General features: G+C 38.0%; 1 protein-coding gene across 1 annotated transcript in view; it reads right to left on the minus strand.

Annotated features, from left to right (window-relative positions):
• Positions 1-27,734, minus strand: part of ANO4 (anoctamin 4) — a gene marked incomplete at its 5' end in the record, with an annotated part of 98,332 nt that overhangs the window by 33,881 nt on the left and 36,717 nt on the right. Inside the window, 7 exons of the mRNA XM_081958708.1 lie at positions 334-468; positions 6,471-6,592; positions 8,278-8,333; positions 11,115-11,221; positions 14,376-14,507; positions 17,851-17,895; positions 23,526-23,626. Of these exons, the coding sequence (XP_081814834.1) occupies positions 334-468; positions 6,471-6,592; positions 8,278-8,333; positions 11,115-11,221; positions 14,376-14,507; positions 17,851-17,895; positions 23,526-23,626 (698 nt within the window). The remainder of the gene's footprint in view (positions 1-333; positions 469-6,470; positions 6,593-8,277; positions 8,334-11,114; positions 11,222-14,375; positions 14,508-17,850; positions 17,896-23,525; positions 23,627-27,734) is intronic.

Below are 27,734 nucleotides of genomic sequence, written 5' to 3' on the forward strand. Positions count from 1 at the left end.
AGCAAGGTTTGTCAGCAAATGCAAAATACTATATGGTTGCCCATCGAAAGTAATTTAGGATTCATTTGTATAGCAAGAACAAAAAAGGGAAATTTCTATATCGCGGGAGCATAACAGCAATATATAATAGGTTAGAAAGGGGAAGTGAGGTAAATACAGGTTATAAAAAGAAATCATATAAAGAGAAAAATAAATGTATCTCAGAATGTCAAGACCTTTAGCAATGCTACCACCCTCCAGACTACTCATAAGCATATTCTCTACCATCTTCTGTGTCAAAAGAAAAATTAGACATCAATGTAACTATTTTAGAAATAAGCATGTTGAGTTCACCTGACTTGGCAGTAGTTCAGTGTGGCTACTCCATATAAAAAGACAAACAGTCCAATGAAGGCAGCTGGAAAGAGCATTCCTGTATACCAGCCTAACCAGGCAAAATATAAACCAATTTTTTCACCAAAATACCGTCTGTTCAAAAATACAAAAAGAAACAATTTTATTAACATAAAGTAGAATTTATTAGTGGTTCTTAATATAAAATGATCTAGAAATTATGGACTTCCCATATATGAATAAGATCACAAGTCCACATCTTTTCACCCTTATTTTTTTTAAAAAAATATTGTATTGATGCAGATGCATATATCAGTACAGATAAGCAATACTGAATTTCATATTATCACTTATTTCCAAAACTGATTATCACTAGTCAGATTACTCCTTATACACAATTAGACCAATAGTCCTGCATCTTCATTCATTTAACTTGTTAGAGATGTTTGCTATTAATTTTGACAGATTGAGTTTTGCCACTCTATGCTCAACAGTATTAAAAACAGAAGGAGGAGCCAATGTCACGACGAGACGACGTGCGATCTTAATGCTCTGAGATCGCTGTCGATACTTTTGCCGCTGGGTGGTCCAAACTGACCTAAACCGCCCCGCAGAGACGGTGAACAGGAAGAATATGTCTTGTTGATCTCAGGGATATCGCAAAGTCCCTGATCGATCCAAGAGACGTTCTTCAAGCCGGTGACAAAAAATCCAGCCATTAGGCTGATGAAGTCGGGGCGGCTCCAAAACGGAAGGATACGGAAAGAGAAAGTGTTTCAAGCTTGTGAGGAATTTTTACTGTTTTAAGAGAGACTGCCTATAAAAAACTTAAAATTAATTTAAATTGGAGAACAGAAGAAATAAGCAGTGGAATTAAATTTGGAATGGTTTTGGACAGTGGGTTATCTTACTTTTTAAATGCTATCTTCATGGATGGAATTTATGCAAGCCTTTTAAAACAAATGGATTGTTTTCTTCTTCTCTTTTTTTTCTTTTACTATTCTTTGTAACCTATGGACTAAAATTCTCCTCTTTCATTACTGTGGGTGTTCTTCTAACTCATTCAAGAATCGGACATTTTTAAAACTTGAAATACAAAAAAGATACAAAAAGAAACAAAGAAAATTGCAACATTGCAACAATAACACTGCTACCCGGAGGCTGGAGATTTGTGTATTGGAAACGAAACACTTATTTTTCTCACTGATTATCCTAGCTTGGCACTTCAAGGTCTCACTGCTTGGTTATAGAGAGTGATAAGAAGAAAAGCATACCGATGTCCCTTTGACATCTTTAACCAGAGAAAGGTGAAAATAAAACGTTATTGTGAATCTATGCTTAATCTTGTTAAAACCTTCTAAGCTAGAGCAGCAGTGTTTGTTAGCTGGAGATAATGGCACAATTTCAACAGCAGAAAGAAGTTTTAAGTCTGCAAAAGATATTCTCAGAAATACAGAAATTATCAAACACACATGAGAGGATAGAGAAGAAGTTGGAAGACTTAGTGCATCTAACAGCAAAATATGATGAAGAAGTTGAAGATGTTCATCAAATGGAAAAAGTGGCGGTTAAAATCCTAAAAATCGAAGAGGAAAATGAATATAAAGAAATTAAAACTGCTGATATTTATGGTGATTGGTTTGTCTCTTAAAATGGAAAGAGTGGAATACTGAAAGAGGAATTAAATGGAGGGGAAATCTATCCAAGATGGCAAAATACAGAAGAAGAAAAAACAAAAGTATTTATGGATTTAAAGAGAGAAATTTTATAAGCAATATCATTGATAACACTACTGACAAAGATAAGCTGATTAAGGAAACAAAAGAAGGGCATTGAAATTATATGAGAGATTTTATAAGCAAGGAGTTGCTAAGAGGAATCCATACAAAGTTGATTAAGGAGATGATTAGAGGACTGACGCCACAAATGGCAGAGGATAAGAGACTTTTGCTACTGGAAAGATACAGGTTGATAGATGGAAGAGTATAATTTAAAACTAGTTAAACTTAGTGAAATTTAGTGACAATAGATATAGTTAAATAAATAATTGATAATGATAATAATGTATACAATGTGTAGTGTTATGATAAGTAATAATGGGATATGAATATTGAATGGTACCCATGAAAGGAAGATTAGAAATCCTTTTGGATTATATATAAAGGTTAATAAAAAAGAACTAAGTTAGATACAGTTAAGTCTTGATTATTAGGGGCAAAATGTTATGATACAGGATAAAGTTAAATAAAGGAGGGATAATGATAACAATGTATATACAGGTATGGGTATAACATAAGGAAATTGGATGTAAATTGTAAACAGTGATTTGGAAAGAAGGATTAGAAAACTTTGTTATTAAATATTATGGATGTCTAGCTAGAATAGGACATAAGGATTCAGTGTTATTGGAGGATTTTAGAAATAGTAAATGAAATGCCAGTATGTGTTTATGTATTAAATCTTGGTATATTTTATGATGAAGGACGTTTAAATAATTATAGTCAAATGAAAATGGAGGTATGATGATGGTAACATGTATAAATATCTGAGTTAAAATACTTGAGTTAATATGAATTATGTTTGTTGACTGTGGAAGAGATGCACGTAAGCCTTTTTGTAACCAACTGATACACTTTCTACAGTATGTAAAGAAGCATGTGTTGTGTTTGTTTTGAAAATAAAAAAAATTATTTAAAAAAACAGTATTAAAAACAAAGAACAATTCGTTTCATGAGATAATTTCAATTTTCATGAAAGTTTTGGCAACACTGCTTCTCAGTTTTTCACCCAGGATCTTTAGAACTAATTTACGTAGCAAAATTTGTTATATAAGATAAGATTTCTATGGGTACAGAAGCCCCTTTCAATCTCAATATTGTTCCAGACTGATTTTATAGTGTTATTGCATCCCACTACTTGCCATTGTCAGAATTTGCCATTTTATGGCATGTGATTTCAGAAATTTACTGTATTTGTCGGAATATAAGACACACTTTTTCCTCCCTAAGAGGCTGAAAATCTGGGTGTGTCTTATACTCCAAATGTAGCTTTTTTGAAGCTTTTTTTCAGCTCTAATGAGGCGCTAACAAGTGAAGCGATCTTCCATGTTTTGCCTGCTTTTCTCATTGCTGCTCCATCCGATGATCAACTGTGCTTTAGAAGCTGTTTTTCAGCCCTAATGAGGCGCTAACAAGTGAAACGATCTTCTGTGCTTTGCCTGCTTTTCTCATTGCTTCTTTCTCCGACGATCAGCTGTGCTTTAAAAGCATTTTTTATCCTGAACAGGGGAAAAAAGCGTGTGTGCACCAGGGGTGGGTTTCAAATTTTTTTACTACCTATTCTATGGGTGTGGCCAATTTTGTGGGCATGGCTTGGTGGTCATGTGACCAGGTGGGCGTGGCCAATGTAAAACGTGGTGAAACTCACTTAACAACATTCTTGCTTAGCAACCAAAATTTTGGGCTCAATTGTGATGATAAGTTTTCTTCCTTCCTTCCTTCCTTCCTTCCTTCCTTCCTTCCTTCCTTCTTTCGTCTTTCTTTCTCTTTCTATCTTTGTCTCTCTCTCTCTCTCTTTTTCTCTCTCTCCCTTCCTTCCTTTCTCTTTCTTTCTCTTACTCTGTCTGTCTGTCTGTCTGTCTGTCTGTCTGTCTGTCTCTCTCCCTCCACCTCTCTCACACACATCCCTTCCAGTTATATTCGTAGATATATTTTATGAACTAAAACCGACACCCAACAAATCCTATGATCACGGCCATCTGTGTCCTACAAATCAACTCGCTCTCACAGAGAGGGACTTCTCCGGGTGCCGTCCACCAAGCAATGCCAGAGGGCGGCGCCGAGGGGTAGGGCCTTCTCTGTGATGGGCCCAGCCCTCTGGAATGACCTTCCCCCTGACATTAGGACAGAAACCGATCTCCGCTCCTTCCGCACGAAACTCAAGACCCACCTGTTCCAACTAGCCGGCCTGGCCTAAATTAAATTAAATTATAGCTATTCTCTAATCCCTCTGGATAAAATTTTAAATTAAGTTTTGACTTTGGGCATTTTAATTGTTTTTAATTGCATTATGCTGTTCTTAACTAATTGATTATTTATTTATTATGTATTGTACTATGCTTTTGTATATCTCCTCCTTGTTATTTATTTGTTGTGTAATGAATTGTACGCCGCCCTGAGTCCCTTGGTGGAGAGGGTGCGGCATATAAATCGGATTAATAAATAAATAAATAAATAAACTCACAAGCCCCCAATTCAGCCTCTTCTCGCTCTGAGGGTTAACCGAATATGATTAGTCATCCTGTTATCTCCTGGCCGCAGTTCCTGCCTTTTTAGCAGAGCGGCAGAGAGGACTAATTTCAAACAGCTTTTTTTCCTTTTGCCGAAGCCCGATTTCTCTGCTGCTTGGCGGGTGACCTGGCGGGTGTCCGAAGGTGTTGGGCATGCCACGAAAGGCACGTGTGTCACACACACACCCCGTGCTTGCCGCGGTACAAGGCACACGTGTAAGGGGGGCTGGATCAGTTGGGAGGCTGGCAAAGGAGGCTTGATTTCCCCCGCTGTTGCGGCTCTCAGAGAAAGGAGACAGGAATGCTGGCCAGTGCTCGCTTCCCTTACCGTTCACCTCTGCTGTCTCCCTTACCCCCAGCTAAGCAGGGCAGGTGAGGCTGCAACTGGTGGGCCGCTGGGGCTGCAGTGGCGAGTGGTAAGGGAAGCGAGTGCTGGCCATAATCCCTGCTTCCTTCCTCTGAGAGCCGCTGCTGGGGAGAAATCAGGTGGAGAGACGGAAGAGAAGGCCATCCCTAGGAGAAGCTCGGCTTTATCCTCCCTCTCTTACCCTGATTTCTCCCCACGGCAAGCAAGGCGGCTGTCAAACAGAATGAAGCATGGGCACTTCTTCCAACAGCCAAGGCTCCACTCCTCTTCCTTCCTCGGCTGTTGGAAGAAGCGTCCGCACTTCGTTCTCTTTGACAGCCGCCTTGCTTGCTGTGGTGAGAAATCAGGGGGAGAGAGGGAGGAAAAGACCATCCGTAGCAGAAGCTCGGCTTTATCCTCCCTCCCTGATTTCTCCCCACAGCAAGCAAGGCACTTCTTCCCAACAGTCGAGGCCTCTTCCTTCTTTGGCTGTTTCTTTCTTTTGCTGGTATTGGGGCGTGGCTAGGCCATTATCAGTCCTGTCTGGTACGCCAGACTTCCACTACCTCTTCTGGTGTACCGTATCATACCATATCGGGAGGAACCCACCTCTGGTGTGTGTGCTCAAAACCAGCAAACCTATGTGCTGAAGCTGACCAGACTGAGGATGCTAGCCAGATGAATATCTGGTAGGCAGATTTTCCCCCCCTATTTTGCTCCCCCAAAATTAAGGTGCAACTTAGACTCCAGTGCGTCTTATACTCTAAAAATACAGTAACTAGATCCTAGATGTAGAAACCTCGCGAATCCCCAAATAAGCCTCTGCAGAGCTGGATGGAATGGACACAAAGTATCCTTGGGCTGTTTTTTCACTTGGTTAGCCCTGGTAGAATTATTTAACAGTAGAACGATCATTTAACCAGTTAACAAATAAATATACAAAGGGAAACAAGTAAAATTCCCCCCAAAGGCTAGAGAAAGATCTCCACTCCATATAAATATACTTTCTGTATATTTAATTGAACATGCATCAGTTCCTGTGCTTCTGCTGTAAAACCCCTTTAACCTGTTTGAAATTCTTCATTCTACTAATATAGTAGGTGCTAATGGCTTTCAGGAATCCTTTGTCATATTCCTCTCTTAGGGTAACAGTTTTCATAAGAACAACATCTGTCAGAGGAGACCTTCCTAAATGGTTTACCATGTTAACTATCACTTTGATAAATCAGAAAAATGTGTAATGACATATTATACCATTTTGATATGATGTTAATATGCAGATATAACACTTGTTTCATTCCCAAAGAAAGCAGCAGTAAGACATAGTTTTCAGTTTGTCAGTGAAAAGGTAACAGGGCAGGTTAGTCTCCTGGCACTCACAAGAGTTCTTGAGAATTTCAAATGCATATTGTGAATCGCCATAAATAAAACATCAAAATATATCTCAGTATTTGAGGTTACCTATGCATTCCCAATACAAATGGATTTTTTTAAAAAAGTTACCGTATAAGATCCAAAGGTTGGTATTTATACCAAGCTCTCCATGAGGCCCAGCATTCATAAAGTAGATGCCTGTGGTTTTCTGCCCCATGACTTCTTATGGAATTTTTACTTTTGTAACTACCCTAAAATACAAGTAAATAAAGAAGAATTCATTAATAGATATTTATAAATATATATGAATAATATTTTAGAGTATTAAATTCATAAATATAGATTTAACATTTTATCACTAAAATTATCTGTCATCATTGAAATTATGATTAGCTTGTGGTCTATGCCATCTCAGAAACTTAAGAATGAAGCTATACATCTGTATACAATTTTCTGAGAATAAACCTTACTGAACACAAAAGACCCCATATTTCAAAGACACATTCATAACTTTTGAAGTTTGCTTTGTAAGAATGGAGGTCTTTTTAGTTCCAGATCTTAACTTAAAAATAAGTGCAGTGTTCATAATGAAATACTGAATTTGATATTTTGTAGTAAAGCTATGCATGTTATAAAGTTAATCAAAAAGAGAAAATACTAGTTATTACGTATATGTAGAAACCGTTTTCCAAACTTCAATTTCTCTTAAAATATGTAATTTTGCCCAATAATTACAGGTAAGTCTTTGTCTTATGACCACAATTGAACCCAAAATTTATGTTGCTAAGTGAGACATTTGTTAAGTGAATTTTGCCCCATTTTATGACATTTCTTGCCACAGTTGTTAAGTTATTAACGTAGTTGTTAAGTGCACCTGGCTTTGTCATTGATTTACTTGTCAGAAAATCACAAAAGGTGATCACATGATCCTGGTACACTGCAACCATAATAAATATGATTCAGTTGATAAGCTTCTGAATTTTGATCATGTGACATGGGGATACTGCAATTGTCATAAGTGTGAAAAATGGTCATGTCGTTTTCTTCAGTACTATTGTAATTTTGAACCATCACAAAATGAACTATGTAAGTTGAGGACTACCTATATACAAAATTAAGCTGGGTTCACACTGAACAGCTGTCTTGCATGTGCAATGTTATACCTATCCTAGACAAAAATGGGGAAGCCCTGGGAATTATTGTATATTGAGTTGTTAATTGTTGTTATTGATTATAAATCTTGTACTTGCTGGATTTATTTCTTCTGTAATGTCAGCTAGGCAAGCAGCATAATAACCTATTCATGTCTTTAATTTCATCCAGAAAAAAAGCACTTGAAGAATATATATTGGTAAATTCATGATTTGATTATAAAGGTTCTCATTCCTGTGGGAACACAAGGAACATGTGAAACAATTTGCTTCCCGAGGTTGTGAATGCTCCAACACTGGACGTTTTTAAGAAGAAATTGGACAACCATTTGTCTGAAATGATATAGGGTTTCCTGCCTAAGCAGGGTTTGAACTAGAAGAACTCCAGGATCCCTTCCAACTCTGTTATTCTGTTATTTGGATGGAACGCCATTCCCCTGAAATTTCCAGAGATGGTCCTGAATTTGTATCCTTTCAGTCCATCATTCATTGTTGATTTAAAAAGCTGAAGATCACCTTTTATGAACATCATTTTCAACACATTTTCTTAAATATGAATTTATACATCAAACCTTTAAATTACTCTTTGCCTTGTTTTGGTTATTATTTGTTGTGACTTCAAAGGCATACCTTTCTAAAAAAGAATCTGAAATTGCATTTTGTTTCATTTGCCAAATGAGATGACCTAAATGGTTTCTACCCTTAATATAGTGAAAATCAGAATTAATGGGCCAACAATAATGGTGGGAAGTAATTGGATTTAAAAAAGTAAAAAGAAGGAATACCTCATGAAGAGAAAATGCAGCTTCATAGGAACCATTAGTAAGCAACCGATTGAGACCTAGAAATAGAAATATTTAACATATAACAGAAAAAGCTGGAATGAATATAATATATTGCATCCAGCACTAATCTAGAGTCAGATGTGCTTAAATTGAATCAATCAATCAATCTAATATGACTGTGTATTCAAAGAGTGGGCAGTAGGTGTAAGCATGAGAAGATACAACTTAGAAAAGGCACACACGTTTTAGTATTTTTTCCTGAAATTATTATTGAATTAAAAGGTACCAAAAGGAACGATTTTGATAGCTAATAATTTTATCAAGAAATATACTAGTCTCAATAGTCCTCAACTTACAACCATAATTGAGCCCAAAATTTCTGTTATGTAAGACATTTGATAAGTGAGTTTTGCCTGATTTTATGACTGTTCTGGCCACTGTTGTTAAGTGAATCACTGCAGTTGATTAATTAGTAACCCAGTTGTTAAATGAATCTGGCTTCCCCATTGACTTTGCTTGTCAGAAGGTCGCAAAATGGGATCACATGACCTTGGGACATAGCAATGGTAATAAATATGAACCAGTTGCCAAGCATCTGAATTTTGATAACATGATCATGGAGATCAGTGGTGGGTTTCAAATTTTTTTAGAACCTATTCTGTAGTTGTGGCCTGTTTTGTGGGAGTGGCTCAGCGGTCATGTGACTAGGTGGGCGTGGCCAATTTGAAAAATGTGCTGAAACTCACTTAAACAACACTTTTGCTTAGTAACCAAAATTTTGGACTCAATTGTGGTCATAAGTTGTCTTTTCTTTCTTTCTTTCTTTCTTTCTTTCTTTCTTTCTTTCTTTCTTTTTTTTCTCTTTCCTTCCTTCCTTTTGTCTCTCTTCCTTTATCTATCTATCTTTCTTTCATCTCCCTCTCCCACTTTCTTTTACTTTCTTTTTTCTTTCTCTTTCTCTCTCTTTCTGTTTCTCTCTGTCTCTCTCTCTATCTGTTTGTCTCTCACTCTCTGTGTGGCTCTGTGCCTCTATCTCCCTCCCCCCTCTGTGTCTCTCTCTGTCATTCTCTCTGTGTGTCTGTCTCTCTGTCTCTCTCTCTGTATCTCCTCCCTCTGTGTGTGTGTGTGTTTCTCACTCTGTGTGTGTGTATCTCTCTGTCTGTCTGTCTGTCTCTGCCTCTCCCCCCCCCTCTCTCTGTCTGTAAGCCACTGTCGTGCCTGTCATCGGGCTGAGCTGCCTGTCCTTCTTCAACACCTCCCAGGTGTGCATGTCCATCGTAAAATCCATCAGGTGGTCCAAAGTAGCGGGGCTCAGCAGGACCTTGGCTGAATGCGTGCAAATGCTCAAGTCCGCTGTTTGCGGTTCCTCAATTAGTTACAAAGTTCTCTCTGGCGATTCTGGCAGGAGGAGGCAGCGTTCGCCTATCGAGCTTCGGCGAAGGGGATTTTTTCTGCGGGATGGAGCCTGGGCGGCAGGGAATTTCCCCGCTGAAGTAGAACGCAAGGCTTTCAAACTAGTCTGATCCTGCTTGAAAAGGCTGCTGTGGTGGAGCAAAGGGTGCCCTGACTGAGGAATTCCCTCCTTCAGTCTGTCTCTGTAATTTTTTTTCCTTTTTTTTTTCTACAAAAGGGATTTTTTTTTTGACTGGGCAGCTCGACGTGATTAAGGCCGTTCTGCTCCTCCTTTGTGCTTCTTGCCCATGGACATGCGCTGCCCTCTTCTCTGATAGCCGCCTGGTTAAAAAGGAGGAGGAGGCTCCGCTGGTCCGGAGCCCATCCGCGGGGGAAGGGATCCCCTCGCGTTCCTCGTCTTCCCAGATGGGCTCCAGACCAGCGGAGCTGCCTCCTCCTTTTTAACCAGGCGGCTATCAGAGAGAAGAGGGCAGCGTGTGCCCGTGGGCTTGTGCAGCAGCCAAATCCTCGCCTCCTGTTCTTCGGCTGCTGCAGAAGCCCAAGGCACACGCTGCCTGGTGCTTGCTGAATCCGGCCCGGTTTCAGAGAAAGAAGGTGTGTGAGAAAGCCCCCCCCCCCCCTGAATGTTTGAATAAAGGAGGCTGCCGGCTCCTTTGTCCTCGGTTATGCGATCTCCTTTCGTTCTCTGCTGCCCGAACGAGCAAATGAGGCAGAGGGAGAATGAAAGAAGATCGTGTCGGGCGGGGGGAGCAAGCCAAGCATTCCGGACAGAAAAGATGGATTTCTTCCCCACCCCAATTGGAAACAAGGCAGCTGTCAAAGCAAGGGGACGCCGTGCCGCCCCATGCTTAGCTGGGCAAGTCTGGGGAGGTGCTTTGCTGGCGGCCAGGCCATGCCATGCAAGCTACTGCCGCCACGCCGCCCCGTGCTTTGCTGGGCAAGTCCGGGGATCTTGCAAAGACCTTGCGAGGTCCCCAAACTTGCCAAAGATGCCAGCCACACTGCATAATCTCCTGCCGCCATCCCCACCCCCACGCCCATACTTGCTGGTGGCCAGGCATCTTAGGCAAGTCTGGGAACAGGTGGGGGGGAGCAAGCGAGCAGCGACTGGAGGGGTGGGGGGAGCGAGCGACAGGGCCGGTGCTGGTTCCCAGGGCCCAGAAGTTACTTCCGGGTCCAGTCACCAACCGGTTCGCAGGGACCGGTGAGGACCGGCAGAAACCCACCACTGATGGAGATGCTTTAAAGGTTGCAAATGTGAAAAACAGTCATAAGTCACTTTTTTCAGTGCTGTTGTAACTTTGAAGGTCAATAAATGAACTGTTGTAAGCTGAGGACTATCTGTATTGCAGCTTCTCTTAACACTACTCTATGTAATAGGAAAGGTTGAAAGGGAGTAAGATTTGCAGAAATCCCATGCTTACCAATTTTATTTTTTCCTTCTTCATATTTCACTCTTTGTAAAACATGATGAACAATTCTACTTCTTATAGCATTGTTAAAAAATGTGTCCTTATTGTGAATGATAAAGCTGTTTTGAAAATACAAGCAAGAAAATGCAGTTATTGTTTCTGACAACTGAAAAGGTCTCACTAATATGTCTGAGATACTAACACTAAAATATAAAAAATATAAATAAATGAATTTTCTAATAAAAGTTCTAATCAACTGCACTATTTTTAAAAATATTGTAAATAAAAGCTATTGCTTATTAGAGCTTGTAGGATATATAGTCACAAAGAGGTAAATCAACTTCAGTGATATTCCTTGTAAAATGAAAGGATCATAACACAATTTATATTGTGACACAAACAATGAGTTCCCTTACCAATTCTATGGTAACCAAATTGGCCACTGAATCTTAAATCAATACCAAACTTGAATGAAAAAGTATGTGTTCCTTACCAGATATGACAAGTCAACATTAAGGCTGTGCTTAGAATACAAAGGCAAAAAGGTGTTCCAAAACACAGGAAAAGCTGCAGCTGCTTTAAGAAATTGTATCCTACACATACTGAAATACCCTTTTGCCTTCAAATCAAAATGCTTGGGTTAGAAACATTTCAGAGTCGTTGAACCCTCACACCAGTTAGTATATAACCAAAGGTACCTGCAAGACATGGAAACAACTGAAATGCCTAGCATAAGACAAGTTAATTATGGGAGGCCAAGTGAATAATGTAACTTGGGATTACAAAATGTCATTTTATTCACTTTTTGGACACATTCCTTTTTAAAAATATTGAATACTAAAAATACTATATTTTCATTTGTTATATGGTAGACTAAGATAATGGTTGTTTAGATATCTGAAAGTGCTCTCAATGTGACATAAAAAGCAGTATAGATGTGCAGCACACGGTCATATAAAGAATAAATTTGAGTGCAGCTGGCAGTAAATCAGTTAATTAATTAATTTTGATTTACCTAGATTGGAAATGTTCTAGTTTACAAACCATAGATTTGGGTCAAATATACTGATTTCCTGTAAGAAGATTTAGGCAACACATTTTTATCTACTGCAAGACATTCAAAGATAGACTGAGCTTGCTTTACTTTGCTATAATTCTTTCAGAACACTAAGATATATGGCATTATATCAAATAAAAATAGCCAGTTTTAAAAATATCACTCATGTACTATATGGACCAGAAAGGTGCTTAACTAATTTTCTTTTCCTATTGTGGTGGTACTAGTTAGTATAGAATTCAACATGAAATTTCCAAAGATAAGATAATTCAAAATTTATTTTCATATTAAAACATCTATTTTCTTTCAAATAATATTTATTCGCTACAATTAATTCAAGCACTATTTTTTTTCATTTTCCGTTTATGTACACCCTAAATATTGGTAAAATAATAATGATGCCATCTCTGGGCAAATGTAAATTTCTGATGAACTTGATCCTTGATCTCTTTAGGCCTAGACTAAAATCCCAACCACTGTAATACACTAATTCTCCAACTTTTTATTTTTAGAGGTGATAGAAAAGTAAACATTTATATCAAATAGAATAAGATATATATCTTGATCAAGTTAAGGACCTCTTTATGTCAGAAAGATATTTGTTCCTTTGATAGATGTAATGGAAATCTGTAAATGCATTTGTTATTGCTGTTAAATTGTTATATAAGATGCTTTGTAAAATATATTACAAAATATATTGTAAAATATAATTTGTATCCACCACCCCCCCCGAGTGCCATCACTCTGCTAAACAACTAATTCCCACAATACTGTCAAACTATTTACTAAGACTATTACTATTATTCTTTTCACCAGTGATGTGCGGTGAGGTTTATGGCTGGTGAGGCACTGACACAGTAGTGGGTTTCAAATTTTTTTAGACTTGTGGACTTCAACTCCCAGAATTCCACAGCCAGGCATGCTCAGTTCTGATTTAAAGCGATAGCATTTGTTTTTCTCCTTTGTGAAAGAAGTTTCCTTTTTTTCTTTTTCTTCTCCCTTCCCCTCTTTCCTCCCTCTTTCCCTCTCAAGCACACATACACACACACACACACAGAAGTTGGATTGGTCTATCTCTCCTACCCCCTTCCCTCTCTCTCACTCTCTCTCTCTCAAACAAACAAACACACACACACACACACAGTCCCGCACCAGGAGGATGAAGTTTGAATTCCTCCCCCTGCCTCCGACCCACACGTACCTTTTCCAGCTATTTCAGAGCTACTATGAGGCAGGAGAACTGTGTGCCTCACCTATGTCAGGAATTTTTAGGCTTTTAACCCTTGCTTAACTCTGCTCGAGTGATCATAAAACGCCTAAAGTCAGACTAGATAAGGCATGCAGTTCTCCTGCCTCATAGTAGAGGGCACTTTTTTTAGAGGCTTTTTTTAAACAGTTAAGCAGAGTCAACCACGGTGAGGCAGCAACTAGCTCAGCCTGACCTCAGTTCTTGTCTTTTTCCTTTTACATTTTCTTTCTTTTCATGACAACAGTGGTGAGGCTGTGCCTCCCCTGCCTCCCCTGACTGCACGTCACTGCTTTTCACCCTTCCTATTACCTATCTCTTCCCACTTATGACTATAACCATGTTGCTTATATTTTTTACAATTTTGTTTGTTTGGTTTTGGTTTTGTTTGTTTGTTTCCTAGTATGATTGTTTGATTGTTTATTAGTAACCTATGACTATCACTAAGTGTTGTATCTTATGATTCTTGATGAATGTCTTTTTTTCTTTTCTTTTTCCTTTTATGTACACTGAGAACATATGCACCAAAGACAAATCCTTGTGTGTCCAATCACACTTGGCCAATAACGAATTCTATTCTAAAAAAAAAAAAAGAATTATCAACTATATGCAGAAGATTATAAGCATTTAAGTAGATCAGCTATCTCAACTTTTTATTTTAATATTTTGGACTTTACTTCATAATTGATGTATTAATGTTATATGCTGCACAGGGTATATTTTATATGAAGAAGTTGAATCAAAGTGTAATGAATCAAACAGAACTAAATACATTGCTAGCCCAGTGCTTTTATTTAGGTATTATGTACCCAGCAAATACTTAGTTGGTAAAGGATAAGTGGACTTTTTAAGCATATGTTAAGGAGGATCCAGAATTCAGCATTTGAAAAATTATCAAGCATTATATCCCATTTTTCATTTAAATATAAATATTTAACCTTTCACATTTGCCTTTTAAAATAAAACTCACTGATGAATTCTTTGTTGACTGAATGGAGCCGTGTAGCAGTCATTTTCTTCCAAATCTGGCAATCTTTCCTTGTCCAAACTCATTGGCTTTCTAGGTACCCATCCTCGAAACCTGCTTAATTGCTTCTCAATTCTGCAGGAGATGAAAGGGAAGGCAAACTTAACAATACCAATACATTTAAGTGGAAATAAGCACTTTCTATACATAAACGTTTTATGGATGCAAGGGATATTAAATGCAATAATTTTCCAGACATTAATTACAATTAACCCTGGGCAATTAACTCTGCCACGACTAAACAGACTATACCTGTGTGTGTATAAAATCTCTATATAAAATAACTGTCAATCTAGCTTGTTTCACAAGAGGTAGCATGGTGGATTCTTCAGATACATCTCTTAGAATCACCTCTTTGCTTTGACAAAGACTTTGAGAAGGAAAAGCAAAGGAATGAAGCATTTAGATTTCTCTTCCTTTTACGTGTCTCGGTTTAAAAAGCTAGTAAGAGCTTTAAAAATTGTAGCAAATAAGAAAAGACACCATGACAATAATCTCAGGATGCTTTATCCACTAATTTTTAGCACAAAATTTCAATATGGACCATTTATTAGCAATTTTATTTTCAAAAGGTTTAACTCTTTAATTAAAAATGTAATCTCATCTGAAAAACTGCATAAAATACACTAAACACTTCCTAGAATCATTATGAAAGGCTCTGGCAGCAGAACTTTAGGGAAATGATTTCGCTGCCATTTTCTTCCCACTCATGTGTCACAAAGATAGCTTTTTGAAAGGAACTGCTATCTTAGTTTCAAAAGTACTTGTTTTGGTCCAGCTAGGTGATTATGAAAAGCTAATCAGGATAATGTCTGGTAATTATTTGGATAAGGAATTGAGAATAATAGACTAGTCTAGGAAGGGAAATGTGAAAGAAAACAATCCCAAGTCAATTCCAAGAAAACTTCCTGGATGTATCAATATAGACACCAAGTGCTGAGTTTTGTGTATCAACTGTTAGAAGATATCATGCACTCTGGTGTTCCATTCCCAATCTGAATTTGCTTTTTAATAAAAGCAAAAGAGCTACCAGGAGAGTAATCAGTCCCTATATATTGTATTATTCAATCAAGATTGCGACTGTACAAATAGCATACACAGGCAACATGACTACATGGCTTGGGATCGGTTTACATGAAGGACCATCTTTTTCCAAGAGTCTCTACCCATTCAATGTGGTCCCGAAGATCCACCCAGAGTGTGGGCTGAGAGGGCTCAGAAGACGGGCCTTTTCTTTTGCAGATCCTGCTCAGTCAAATATTCTCCCTTTGGAGATTAGAATGGCCCCAGTCCTGTTGGCCTTCTGCAAGGCCTTAAAAATTTGGCTGTGTAACCAGGTCTGGCGCTCTGAATTTGTAAAGGGGGCCATTTCTTGGCTTTACTATTAATTTATTAATTCTCTCAGTTATATATATTTAGCTTTGGATTGTTTTTATTGGTTTTAAATGTTTTATTGTTTTAGAACTAAAACCACCCAGAGTCACCGGGTTGAGAAGGATGACTATAGAAAATAAATAAATAGCTAATGTTAAATTTTGTTTTCTTGTTACACTGTACTGAAAAGTAGTGGCATTAATATAAGTGGCATATGATCTGGTGAAAGGTGAATAAAACCCCAAAAAATCTAGAACATATTTGTGGTTGTCTGAATATCTATTCCTAGCTGAAATGTCCTATCCTTTTTTTAATTTATCATTGTTTTATAGGATATTTCATATTATTATTTGGAGAATACTCTGTGAAATATATTTACTTTCATCATAATTTATTTTACAAATAAGTCTGTGTCTTGTTTGGGCTGATGATATATTCAGTGACTCTCTGAGGTAAAATTCTTTAACAAATCATTTGTTTCTTTCAAAATTTTATACTGCTTTTATCTATTATGCTTTCAATCATAAAACTTTGGTTCCTTAGAGAAGGAGCAAAATAACAAAATAAAGATGCACGATGGAAATTATTTTGCTAAAAGTGAAAAGCTTCATTTTATCTTAGGAACCAGGTAGAAGAAAAGGTTAGTAACTCCTAAACTTACTCTCTACCTACAAAGATGTGAGCAGCACAAGCAACTGTATTCCCTGTGACAAGCCATTGAAGTGAAAGTTGGATTTTGAAAAAGCAGGATACAAAAAATACAGATAGTCCTCACCTTATGATCATTTACTTAGCAACTGCTCGAAGTTATGATGCCAGTGAAAATTGACTTAAGATCAGTCCTTGCACTTATGATGGAGTCCCCGCGATCATGTGATTACAATTTTGGTACATGGCAATCAGCATGTATTTATAATAACTACAGTTTCCTGGGATCATGTGGTCACTATTTGTGATTTTTTCAACTGGGTTCCAACAAGCAAAATTAATGAGGGAAGATAGATTTGCATAACAACCACATGATTGCTTAACAACCATGTGTTTGCTTAATGTCCATAACAAAAAGTCATAAAATAGGGTGCAGTCATATGATGATTCATTTAAACACCACATCGCTTAGTGATGGAAATTTCTGTCCCAGTTGTGGTTGTGAGTCAAGAAATTCCTGTGTTGACTCTTTTGAACATTAGTGTTGGAGAAGACTTGAGAATACCATGCATAGCCAAGAAAACAAATGAATTATGAAACAGATCAATCTGTTTAGGCAGAAATGACCATGATCAAATTATTCTATTTCGAATACATTATGCTCAAGTCTAGTTTCCTGGAGAAGGTTCTAAGGATCTTGAGAGAGGAGAAAGTAAAGAGAAGAAGGGACTAACCAGTGGCAATATGGATAGACTCAGTTACAGTAGTATTGATTGCACAATTGGAAGATATGAAAGACCATGTTGGGGTCTTTCTTCATGGAGAAAAGTTAAGTAAGAGTTGACACCGACTTGTGGCATATAATCAATCAATCAAACAATCAATCAATGAACCAATCATCAAGCAATTAACACCTTACTCTTCCAGGCTTTAATTTCTATTGGAGACCCTGTTTACTCTAAAAAAACAATTTAAATGCTAATTTCATGAATGGTGTCATATACCATTTCTCTTCAAAGGAATACACCCAGGGGAATTTCCATTTGATTGGTGCAGTTACTTTGGATTTGACACCAAAAAGCCACTTCAATGCATGCAAGAGCATGAACATAGCCCCTTCCTGCCCACTTCATAAAGAATCCATCTTTTAACTGGGATTTTACAGCACTGGGAAGCCGTCATAGCCTTGTTATGTTAAGTTAATGGAATGGTATATAAATATTATCACCATATTTGAGAAATAAGTGATAATGCCTGGAAGAACTCAATTAAAAATTATTTTTGTAATTACTGCTTTTATGGAAACATCAACAGTTTAGGATTTTTTTTGTGATTTAACTTTTTGATTAAACTGAATTTCCAAAATAAAAAAAATAAAAAAATAAAACCCACTAACTTGTTCAGGATCTTGTATCGTCGATGCAGGTAATAGATTTTTCTCCTGGAAGAACAGCAAAAATGAAGCCAGTCGAGAAGAAAACCCATCGTCAGTTACAGTATGAACTAGCAAGGAAGGAAAGGAGATTGAAGATAGAATCCTGTAAGAGGTGAAGAAGAAACTAAAAAGAGATTAACAATTAGAACCATCAAAAACATCCTTAACTTCTCCCTTTCGCTTTCTCTGTATGTGTGTATACATGCATGTATGTTCATTACTTTCTTTTTCCCAATTAAGTCATGCGCCTTGAAACATTTTTTGTTCAATGAACCTGAAATAAAATGCTAAGCTTTTATACTGATAATAAAATGCTTTAAATATGAGATTATAAAAGAAAATTGTTACAGTTATACATGCAATACATGATCAGGTGATGTTGGTGCTAGTGATGCAGTTTTGAAAAGATTATATTCATGCACAATAGTATGATACTGAGGCATTTAGTATGTGTTTTCCCTACTATTTTTTATATTTCCTATATCTGTGATGTAAGTATGAGATTATATAACTTAGAATGGCTTTTGCATTTTCCATTAGGAATGTGATGTAAGAGATTCATGGGACAATGCTACTAATTCAAATTAACATTAGGTGTAATTTTTTTGTTTTGTTCTGAAGAGAAAGTAACACAATTGATGTTATGGGCTTAACTCAATCAAGAGCAAAAAGCAACATAGTAGGGGCTTATTTACACTGCCACTTTGCCCAGTGAGCATATGGCCAGCAACCATACTGAGGGCACGAATAAAGGACATTGCTTTGTACTCTCCCTACCCCACTTCCCCATCACTTCGCAATGCAACCTCTGGGCATGTCTTCTTGCTCTTTGTTGCCTGCTTCTTTCAACTCAAACATTGCTGTCTAGTTTGCTCATTGTGCTTCAATTTATTCTAGACCAATGCTTAATTTTGATTAACTGCCTTGCAGTGACAGGATCATCCTATCAAGTGGGTAAATGGATGCATTTTGGAGTTATAGCAGAAAGATGATGAAAAAATGCACTGGTACATTTAGACATTTATTAAAAACAAAAAATAAAGTTCAGTGGAAAAATCACTCAGGGAAAAAAGTCATTTAAAAACTTTTCTGTTATGAACCAGCAACCATCTATATCTCATCCAAGTTGTGTCTTTTGCATCATTACTAGTAATAGTTCTGAAACTACTGGAGTTAGAAATCTACAGTGTGGCAATAGTTTTTTATTTCAGTGTTGATTATTGTATCTGTACATATGTATGTGTATGTGTATGCATGTGCATGTATATACACAGCCAGTCCTCATTAAACAACTATCTTACTCATGTGATTGTGATCACAAATATGGTTGTAATAAATGATATAACAAAATTCATTTTTCAACAATGTGTGCATTTACAACTAAAATGTGTGTATCTGACAACAATACATGCTGGAGTCTCTCTCCCACTCTCTGTCACATGTTCACTTAGCAACCATTTTAATTAAGGACATGGTCATTGGAATATAATGCGGTCACTAAACAAGAAGTGGAGATATATACATTCAGTTTAGTATTTTATGCATGGAAAATGATTGGCAATTGCTTTTCTGGTACAAACAGTTAGGAGAGCTCAGCAGCATAACAATTGTCCAATGGCAGCCTGCAATCCAGATAAATTGGCATGTCAAAGGATGTCAGTTCACCAGAATATTCATAAACTAACCTAGAGTAAAGCTGAACAGGCTAGAAACAGTATGGATATGCTCCCAAACAACTGGCATTACAAATTCTTTCTAGGTGTATTGGGATTAAAGTCATCATCTTCTTATACTGTAAGTTTATTGGCAGCTATAGCCCAACACATTTAGGTTGTATAGCTAGACTGAAGAAAGTTGCTTTAGGAACACAGTGAAAGAACTTCTCTGTTTCTATTGCAGAGGTGACATGGAATCCTGCTCAATTAAGATTTAATTTAAAATAAAAACAGAACTATAAAATTGAAAATGGTCCTACTATATTAACAATAGGGCTTAAGCTTCAAAAAAACAACAACAACCTCACTGCTTTAAGGGAAGTATTATTAAGAAAAGTGATGTGATTTTTTTTTCATAGGGCTTAAGGATTATTGTATTTTGAAGTCTATAAGAACATTACATGTTTAACTTAGCTAAGAATTTGATTATTAAAAGTAGAAATGTCTTTTCCTTTTGGATGTCAGAATTGCCAATGGAAAGGAAAAGCTGCATAATTCATTTATGAAATTCACTCCAATAATATGAGATGATAGCTACTTCAGTAGGTCCTATGCAGGAGAACAATTTGCAGGAACGACTTCCGGCAGCTGAAGGTGACGGACGCGTGCGTCTGCCTTTTCGCTGCTTCGGTGGGCTCCCCTGAAATCTAGGGGGAGCACAGGGTGCCTTGGAGGGGCGCCCTGCCATAGGGGCAGCTTGCTGGGACCCCCTGGAACGGCGGCGGCCGCGGGGGGTCTCCAGCTTTGCCCCAGGAGCCGGAGAGCGTAGGGAGCGCGCAGAATGCTACCGTGCGCTTTGCCGAACGCAGCCTGGAAGGAAACAATCAATTCGAACAAAACAGCTGAAGCGCGGTGAGGTGAGGGGTCTCCCCAGGTCTTTTTACTGTCTTTACTCTTTTGAGTGTTCTGCAGGGTTTTTTTTTTTTTTGAGACTTTGTTTCAACCTCTGGAGGAGTTCAGATTGGAGGGGGGGGAATTCCACCCCCTTGGAAAAGCGGCAATTGGAAAATCTTTCCCTTTTATGGGGAAGAGAGAAAGTTCAAAATCGATTTTCACTTCCCTTAGATAATGTGGGGGGGATTTTTTTTTTCTTGACTTCAACTGCAAGAGAAAGGATGGCTGAACTGATTCTTCTCTAAACTATCTATGGGAACTTTGATTTTGTTGTTTCCTGACCACCTGTACTGGCTGAGCCAATATGGCCAACTTCCTTCTTCTTCTTTGTCTTTATGAATGAGACTCCTCCCTTGGAAAACTTTATGGCTTTCAACTAATTTCCACCCCAGAGATCTCCAGGAGCCTCTTTAAATACGTTTTCCCCCTGGATTTGGAATATTTTGACCCACCCATTTGCTCTAGTTTTGTATCAGACGATTTATTCTCCTTTGGACTTGCTTGCCTGGTGATCCCTACCGGTTGTGCTCTCCCACAGACACCATCTCTTTGTATAGAACAATAACTATCTCTGAGCTTCATGATGGGTCCAAAGAAGTTACCGCCTGGTAAGGCCTCATCGGCCCCAACATCTTCTACGTCCAGCCCCATTGCTCACCAGTCACAACTGGGATCTTTTTTACAACCTAAAGCCTTTGAAGAGAGTGCAAAGGATTTGTCTATTCGTCAGATGCTTCAAGTCATCTTAAAGGGACAGGACGAAATTAAAAAACAACTGCAGGACTTAAATGAACAGCTCAGAGAGACGAAACAGCAAACCACACGGAATGAACAGAGGATAGGTGTACTGGAGGAGGGTGCGGTTGGGATGAGAGACGAGATGAAGACAATTCAAAGGGGGAATGTAGAATTTGGAAATCAGATGTTAAAAATGGAATTTGAAAGGATGTCTTTTTTCCTTAGGTTCCAAAACATGCCAGAAGTTGAGAATGAAGATCTTAAGGAGATTATGACCACAATATTAGCAGAATATGTTAACAGAGATAAACAACAGCTTTGGTGGGATATTGACCCGATCTATAGGGTTAATTCAGCCTATGCAAGAACACACAATGTTCCAAGGGAAGTTCATGTTAAATTTCTTAGAAAAACTACAAGAGATGAGGTTCTAGGAGCTCAAAGGGGAGGACCATTAAAATATAAGGATAAAGAAATAACCATTCTTAAACAGATCCCAAAGAAAGTAAGAGATAACAGAAGGAAATATTCCTTCTTAGCAAAAAACATTATACAATAATGGGGTCTGGTTTAGGTGGCTATTACCAGAAGGCATGTTGATTTTCTGGGAGGGCAGTAGAATTAGAATCAACACAGTAGTGGAAGCAGAGGCTTTCACTAAAAAACACAGTGTTCTCTTAGGTGAAATGGGGGATGTTACACAAGAAACAAAAGAGGGAGGGGCTGAGGCTCTGCCAGTGGACGGGGGGGGGGGGGAGGATGCGACAACTAGAAGACTCAGATCACAAAAGTGATTTGAAACATTATTGCAATTGTTGTTACAATGTACCTTTATGGAAGTGATACAAAACAAATGATTGAAAAATACTGATGATTTTGTGTTAAACTCTAAACTGCTAATACTTATGTAAATGTTGACATTTTTCTATTTTTGTTTGTAAAAGTTGTGAGACCTGGGGGGGCTTCTCCCTCCCGCACGATGTAGCTGTCAAAATGTTCTATAACCCTATAATCCCTTTTCCCTGTAAAACTTTTAAAATCAATAAAATTTGAACAATTAAAAAAAAACAATTTACAGAACAAAACCAATTGGAGGACAAGATTGAGCAGAGAGGTCTCATGTTTGTTTGGCCTGTTCAATTTCAACACATTACTTGGCTTTTCTAATCTAGTGTTGTATCATAAAGATCTTATCATTTGGGGAAGTTGGTAGAACTAAGAACTAACCTAGTGTCCCATAGGGACTATATATGCCTATATTCATGAATATATGCACCATCATTCAGCAACTAAATTATCAAGAGAAAAAGCAGTAGAAAATTGACCACCTTTATATTATTTTCTAAAGTTTCCAAAGCATAGTCTGCTCATTTCAGATCATTTCCCTTTTCATTAAAGAATGTTGGTAACAGAATGCTAGCCATAAAAGTATTTTGGTCAGCATTAAATTTATAAACATATATACTTTATTACCCAAACTTTTTTAGAATAAAGTTTACACTTACAATGAAAATTCAGTCAACGCTGAAATCGTTAGTTTTAATTCCAACATTGTATGTTTACAGAAGGGAATTAAAATTTAAAAAATCATGTCTTTGCAAATAAAACATAGTAAGAATTAGTTTTCATTTATGTAGAATATCCTTTGTAAAATTTAGATTAATCAAATGTCTTTTAGGTCACGCCTATAGAGGTGACAGATGAACTAAGTTATGTGCTATGTTATGTTACTATTAACCGCTTTATGCTAATGTAACATATGCCTAATGTATCTTGAAATACCACATTTCTAACAATATAATATAGGAATCAATTTTAGTCAATTACAATTCTTGTAATATATTTAATTTTATAAAAAATAGTTAAATATATCAAAATTATAATGATATATTGTTAATTGTGGATTATTATCACATCACCTTTTAACAATTCTTCTTCAATGAACAATACATATTTAATTTCTACCATCTGCATTCTTGAATGTTTAGGTGAACTTTGTTTCTAATAATGCAAGTTACATCATAGCTGAACTCAGCCGCTAAATATGCCACATGGTTCTTCTGACAGACTGGCACTTGGAAGTTTGTTTGCTTTCACTGACTGCAAAAAAGTCCCTTTAAAAAACAGCAGGGCATGATTTGGCCTCTAGTAATGAAGGGGCTAAAGGATAGAATACCCCATGAAACTAGCAGCATTGCAGAATATATCATATTAAGTCAAAGTCAAAACTGAATCAAAATTGCAACTTCATGTTCATGTTACATTCGCCACGATTGTAATTAAACCTACCTGAAAGGCATTCTTACATTCATAAGTTCTGCAAATTTTCCCAGGACTTCCCAAGGGGCATGCAACTTCACAAAGATGATATCACTGTTTGATAAAGAGGACTGCAACAGATAAAAGATAACAAGTTAAATTCCTACATGTAAAAAATGTAAATTTTATTTTAAAAGCTCTGCAAACCTTGGGAATCTCTTCTGATGCTTTTTTTTTCATGGGTAATACCATTTTAGCTGTTACTAATAGGATAAATTATTCCGAAGCACAAGGAAAGGGCTGTGTTAAATTGGGGTTGAATGAAGAGGCATTGACTTCAGCTCTTTATTGAGTAGACCGGTATACCAAAGTGAAGTGGCTCTTCGACAGCTCTCTCTTTTATTTTATTTTATTTTTTTAAAAAAAATATTTGACATTTTCCAAACATTAAAATCACAATTACACTTTTACAGCTTTCTGTTATCGGTATTTCTTTTAAAGAGACCTGTCAAGGCAACCCAGCCACTGAGATCGCTCTATTTTCCTGCTGTTCAAATGGATCAATGATCTGAGTATGGTAATTCCTACTTAATAGACGGATCTGAGCGAAGCCTCTGTCCAAGGGCTTCACTCTATATTTACATATGTAACAGTCTGAACAGGGAAAGGGTCTGTTTTAGTGCAGAAACCATTTAAAAAGTAGGAATATGATGACTCTGGAAAAATTAAACAGAATATTTTGAAAGTATCCGTCAAAATAAACTGAATGAAAAAAATAATATATTGTTTAAAAATCACAGAATATTTGAAAAATTACTCTCAAATATTTTCTTAATATAAATGGTTAAGTAATTAAGAGTGTAGAAGGCCACAAAATATGAATCATCATTTAAGACCCAAGACAAATCTACTTCAAGTGTTTCATTCACAGAGACATTAATGAAATGTATGAAAATCCCATTCAGAACTGCCTTTCTGAAAGGTTAGAGATGCAAGTTGTAGAATACAGAAGAGTTTGTGATGATGCTTGTAAATCAGTTTTAGCATAGTAAAAATATTTTTATGCTTTCCAACTTGTGAATTCACAATTCTTTCATAACTTGATTGCAGAACACTATTGAAATTATTACATATTCAATATGTCTGTGTTGGAAGTTTGTATGAAACATCTTTCAAAGGTGCTTCATAGAACATCGAGTCCACTAACTCTTAGGCATACTGGCTTCCTTTGCATTTGCTCCAAGTCTCCTATCTGGAACAAGAAAAACTAATTGAAATTTTAATTGCTTTTCAACTGATGAGATTTACTGTTGAATTATCTAGTTATCTGTGGTTATAGGAATATTCAGGTTTGTTAAGTGCATAGCCATAAGTCTTACACAAATTATTTATAAAAGAAAACACAAAACCATAAAGTTAGTGTTCATTGATTCAGAATAAAGTGCATATTACCTACATTAACAACAAAGGAATTGGTTTTGTGTTAGTGTGTTTTTTATAGTACTGTACATTAAATTCATGCAAGCTCTAGCCAGAAAGAGAATCAAGCACTAACTACACTTCTTTCTAATGTATTTTAATTCATACTCTATTTATGAAGACCACAAATAGACAAGTGTGGTCAGCATATTTTAGAGGCTTTAATGGAATACAGATGAGGAATTAGACCCTTTCCAAGAAGGGAACAATCTAAGCCAGATCGTTGTGTACAGCATATTGCAGTTTCAAAGCAATCTTTAAAGAAAGACTCTGACTTTTGAAAAATGAGAAGCTTTAATTTCTGGAAAACAGCCAAAGGGGGACTAACTTATTATTTTGGCTAGATGGACTTGAAAGAATATTTCCTGTGGGTGCTTAAAATATATATAAAACAATACATGAAGTCTTTGAAATCAGTTGTAAGAAACCCTTCTATAAACAAGATGATAAGAGGAGAATGGAAGACTGACTATAGAGAACCAAAAGAGCAAAGGATTACTCTTGAAGGAGGACAGGCTCTTTATTACAATGGACCAACACTATTAGATTACTTTTTAAAAATCAAGGATATTTGGGAACAATGCACTCAGAAGTTACTTTCAAGATTGTTTAGTATTATAGCAGGGAATATAGAAGAACAACAGATTTTATTGGATAAACAGAAATTGAGACTGCTTTCAATGTGGATCTGGAGTTTAAAAAAACCTGGATTATAAAAGTGATATAGAAAAAGATGTGGTACAAATGTAGAATCATAGGCCTGGAAGGGACCTCAGAAGTCCTCTAGTCCAAGCTCATAACAGCTTTCATCTTAAAACTTAAAGTACGACTCTTGAGAAAATTTATAAAGGCTGATCCCCAATATAACTTTCTTTGGTTTGTTTCTGTTGCATATCAAATTTTATGTCATGTTATTATATTCAGTTTCAAAGATGTGGCTTTTCAAACCTCATTTTGGATCAAGTTTTAAGTCAAATCTGGAAGCCATTGAATTAGACTGAGATTCATCAGGTCATTGCTTAAATCACTAGATTGGGGTGTTGGTTCTTACCTGATATGCCCCTTCTCTGGGCAGGTGGAGACAGCGGTCATGCATGGGTTAACTCCACCAGTAACCAATAGAATTGAGTCTACCAAAGTGATGTCATCGCCTCTGAGGAGTGTCCTCCTGCTTTTCTTGACGAAGGAGATAAGTAGACTGCTGTGCGCTATTCGATTGCTCTCAATCCCACGGTGATTCAATATTTCTCCCAGAACCCCCCTGCGAACTAGGCCAGGACCAGAAAGGGTGGGGATGACTGCTGTTTCCACCTGCCCAGAGAAGAGGCGTATCAGGTAAGAACCAACACCCCTTTCTCCAAAGTTGGTGGAGACAGCGGTCATGCATGGGACATACCAAAGCTAGGCTGGACCCTGGTTGGGAAAAGGCTGGCCTAGGAACTGGAAGAGGAAAGAACCCCTTGGAGGACCCGCCGCCCGAATGCCGCATCCACCAATGCATATCTATCCACTTTATAATGGTGGATAAAGGGGGTAGGAATAGTCCAGGTAGCCGTCTTGCATATCTCCTCCACCAAGGCCTACTGAGTCCACGCCGCCGATGTAGCTGCACTGCGTGTGGAATGTGCTGTGATGTTGGATGGAGGACTAAGGTGATGCTCCAGGTAGGCCCTTGAAATAGCAGAGCGGATCCAGCGTCTGACCATTGATGGAGAAGCCTTTAGCCCTTTATTTGTGGGATGGAAAGACACGAAGAGAGCTTCGGTGCACCTGATCTTAAGAGCACGCCGCATGTCTAACCTGTGCCACTTGCGCTCAAGTCTGTGAGAAGGATTAGGACAGAAATTTGGAAGAGTGAGGTCTAGAGATCGATGAAACGTCGAATTTATCTTTGGAACAAAAGTGGGATCAAGGCGAAGGACCACACGGTCCGGGTAAAATACACACAGATCAGATTTAATGGAAAGGGCCGCCAATTCCGAGACCCGTCGTGCCGACGTGATTGCCACCAGAAAGGCTGTCTTCAGTGTAAGGTGATGCAATGAGGCTGACCTGAGAGGCTCGAAAGATGGTTGAGTGAGAAAGTCAAGTACTTTGGCTAGATCCCACAAGGGGAAATGGTGTATGACAGGAGGGCAGAGATTAGACGCGCCCTTAAGGAAACGGCGGACGTGAGGGTGCAAGGAGAGAGGTTCATCCCGGTGAAGAGAGAGAACCGAAGAGAGGGCTGACACCTGCCGCCGAAGTGTGTTAGGCGAGAGCCATCTATCGAGCCCCTGCTGCAAGAACTCCAATACCTGGGGAACTGAGGCCTCCAGGGGAGTAGCATCTCTAGAATGGCACCAAGTGATGAAAGTCTGCCATATAGATTCATAGATTCTGTTAGTGGCTGGGCGTCGGGAAGCCTGAATAGTTTGAATTACAGTTTCAGAAAGGTTAGCCGCCCTCAAGACCGCCCGCTCAGCCTCCATGCGGTTAGGCGGAGCCAGGGCAGGTCGAGATGGTGGATGGATCGCTGATGAAGAAGGGATGTTATCATTGGAAGACGTCACTCTGAGCCTACTGAGAGATTGATCAGGTCCACATACCAGGGTCGGCGCGGCCAATGAGGGGCGATTAGGATGAACTCGGCCTCCTCCTCTATCATTTTCCGAATCACCCTCTGTATCAGAGGGAAGGGAGGGAAAGCGAACAGGAGACCATGAGGCCACCTGCACCTTAAGGCGTCCGTTCCTTCCGTGCCTGGTGACATGTAATGAG

The sequence above is a fragment of the Natrix helvetica genome (genome assembly GCF_964273705.1).
Source record: "Natrix helvetica genome assembly, chromosome: 6".
In the NCBI taxonomy this organism is placed as follows: Eukaryota; Metazoa; Chordata; class Lepidosauria; order Squamata; family Natricidae; genus Natrix; species Natrix helvetica.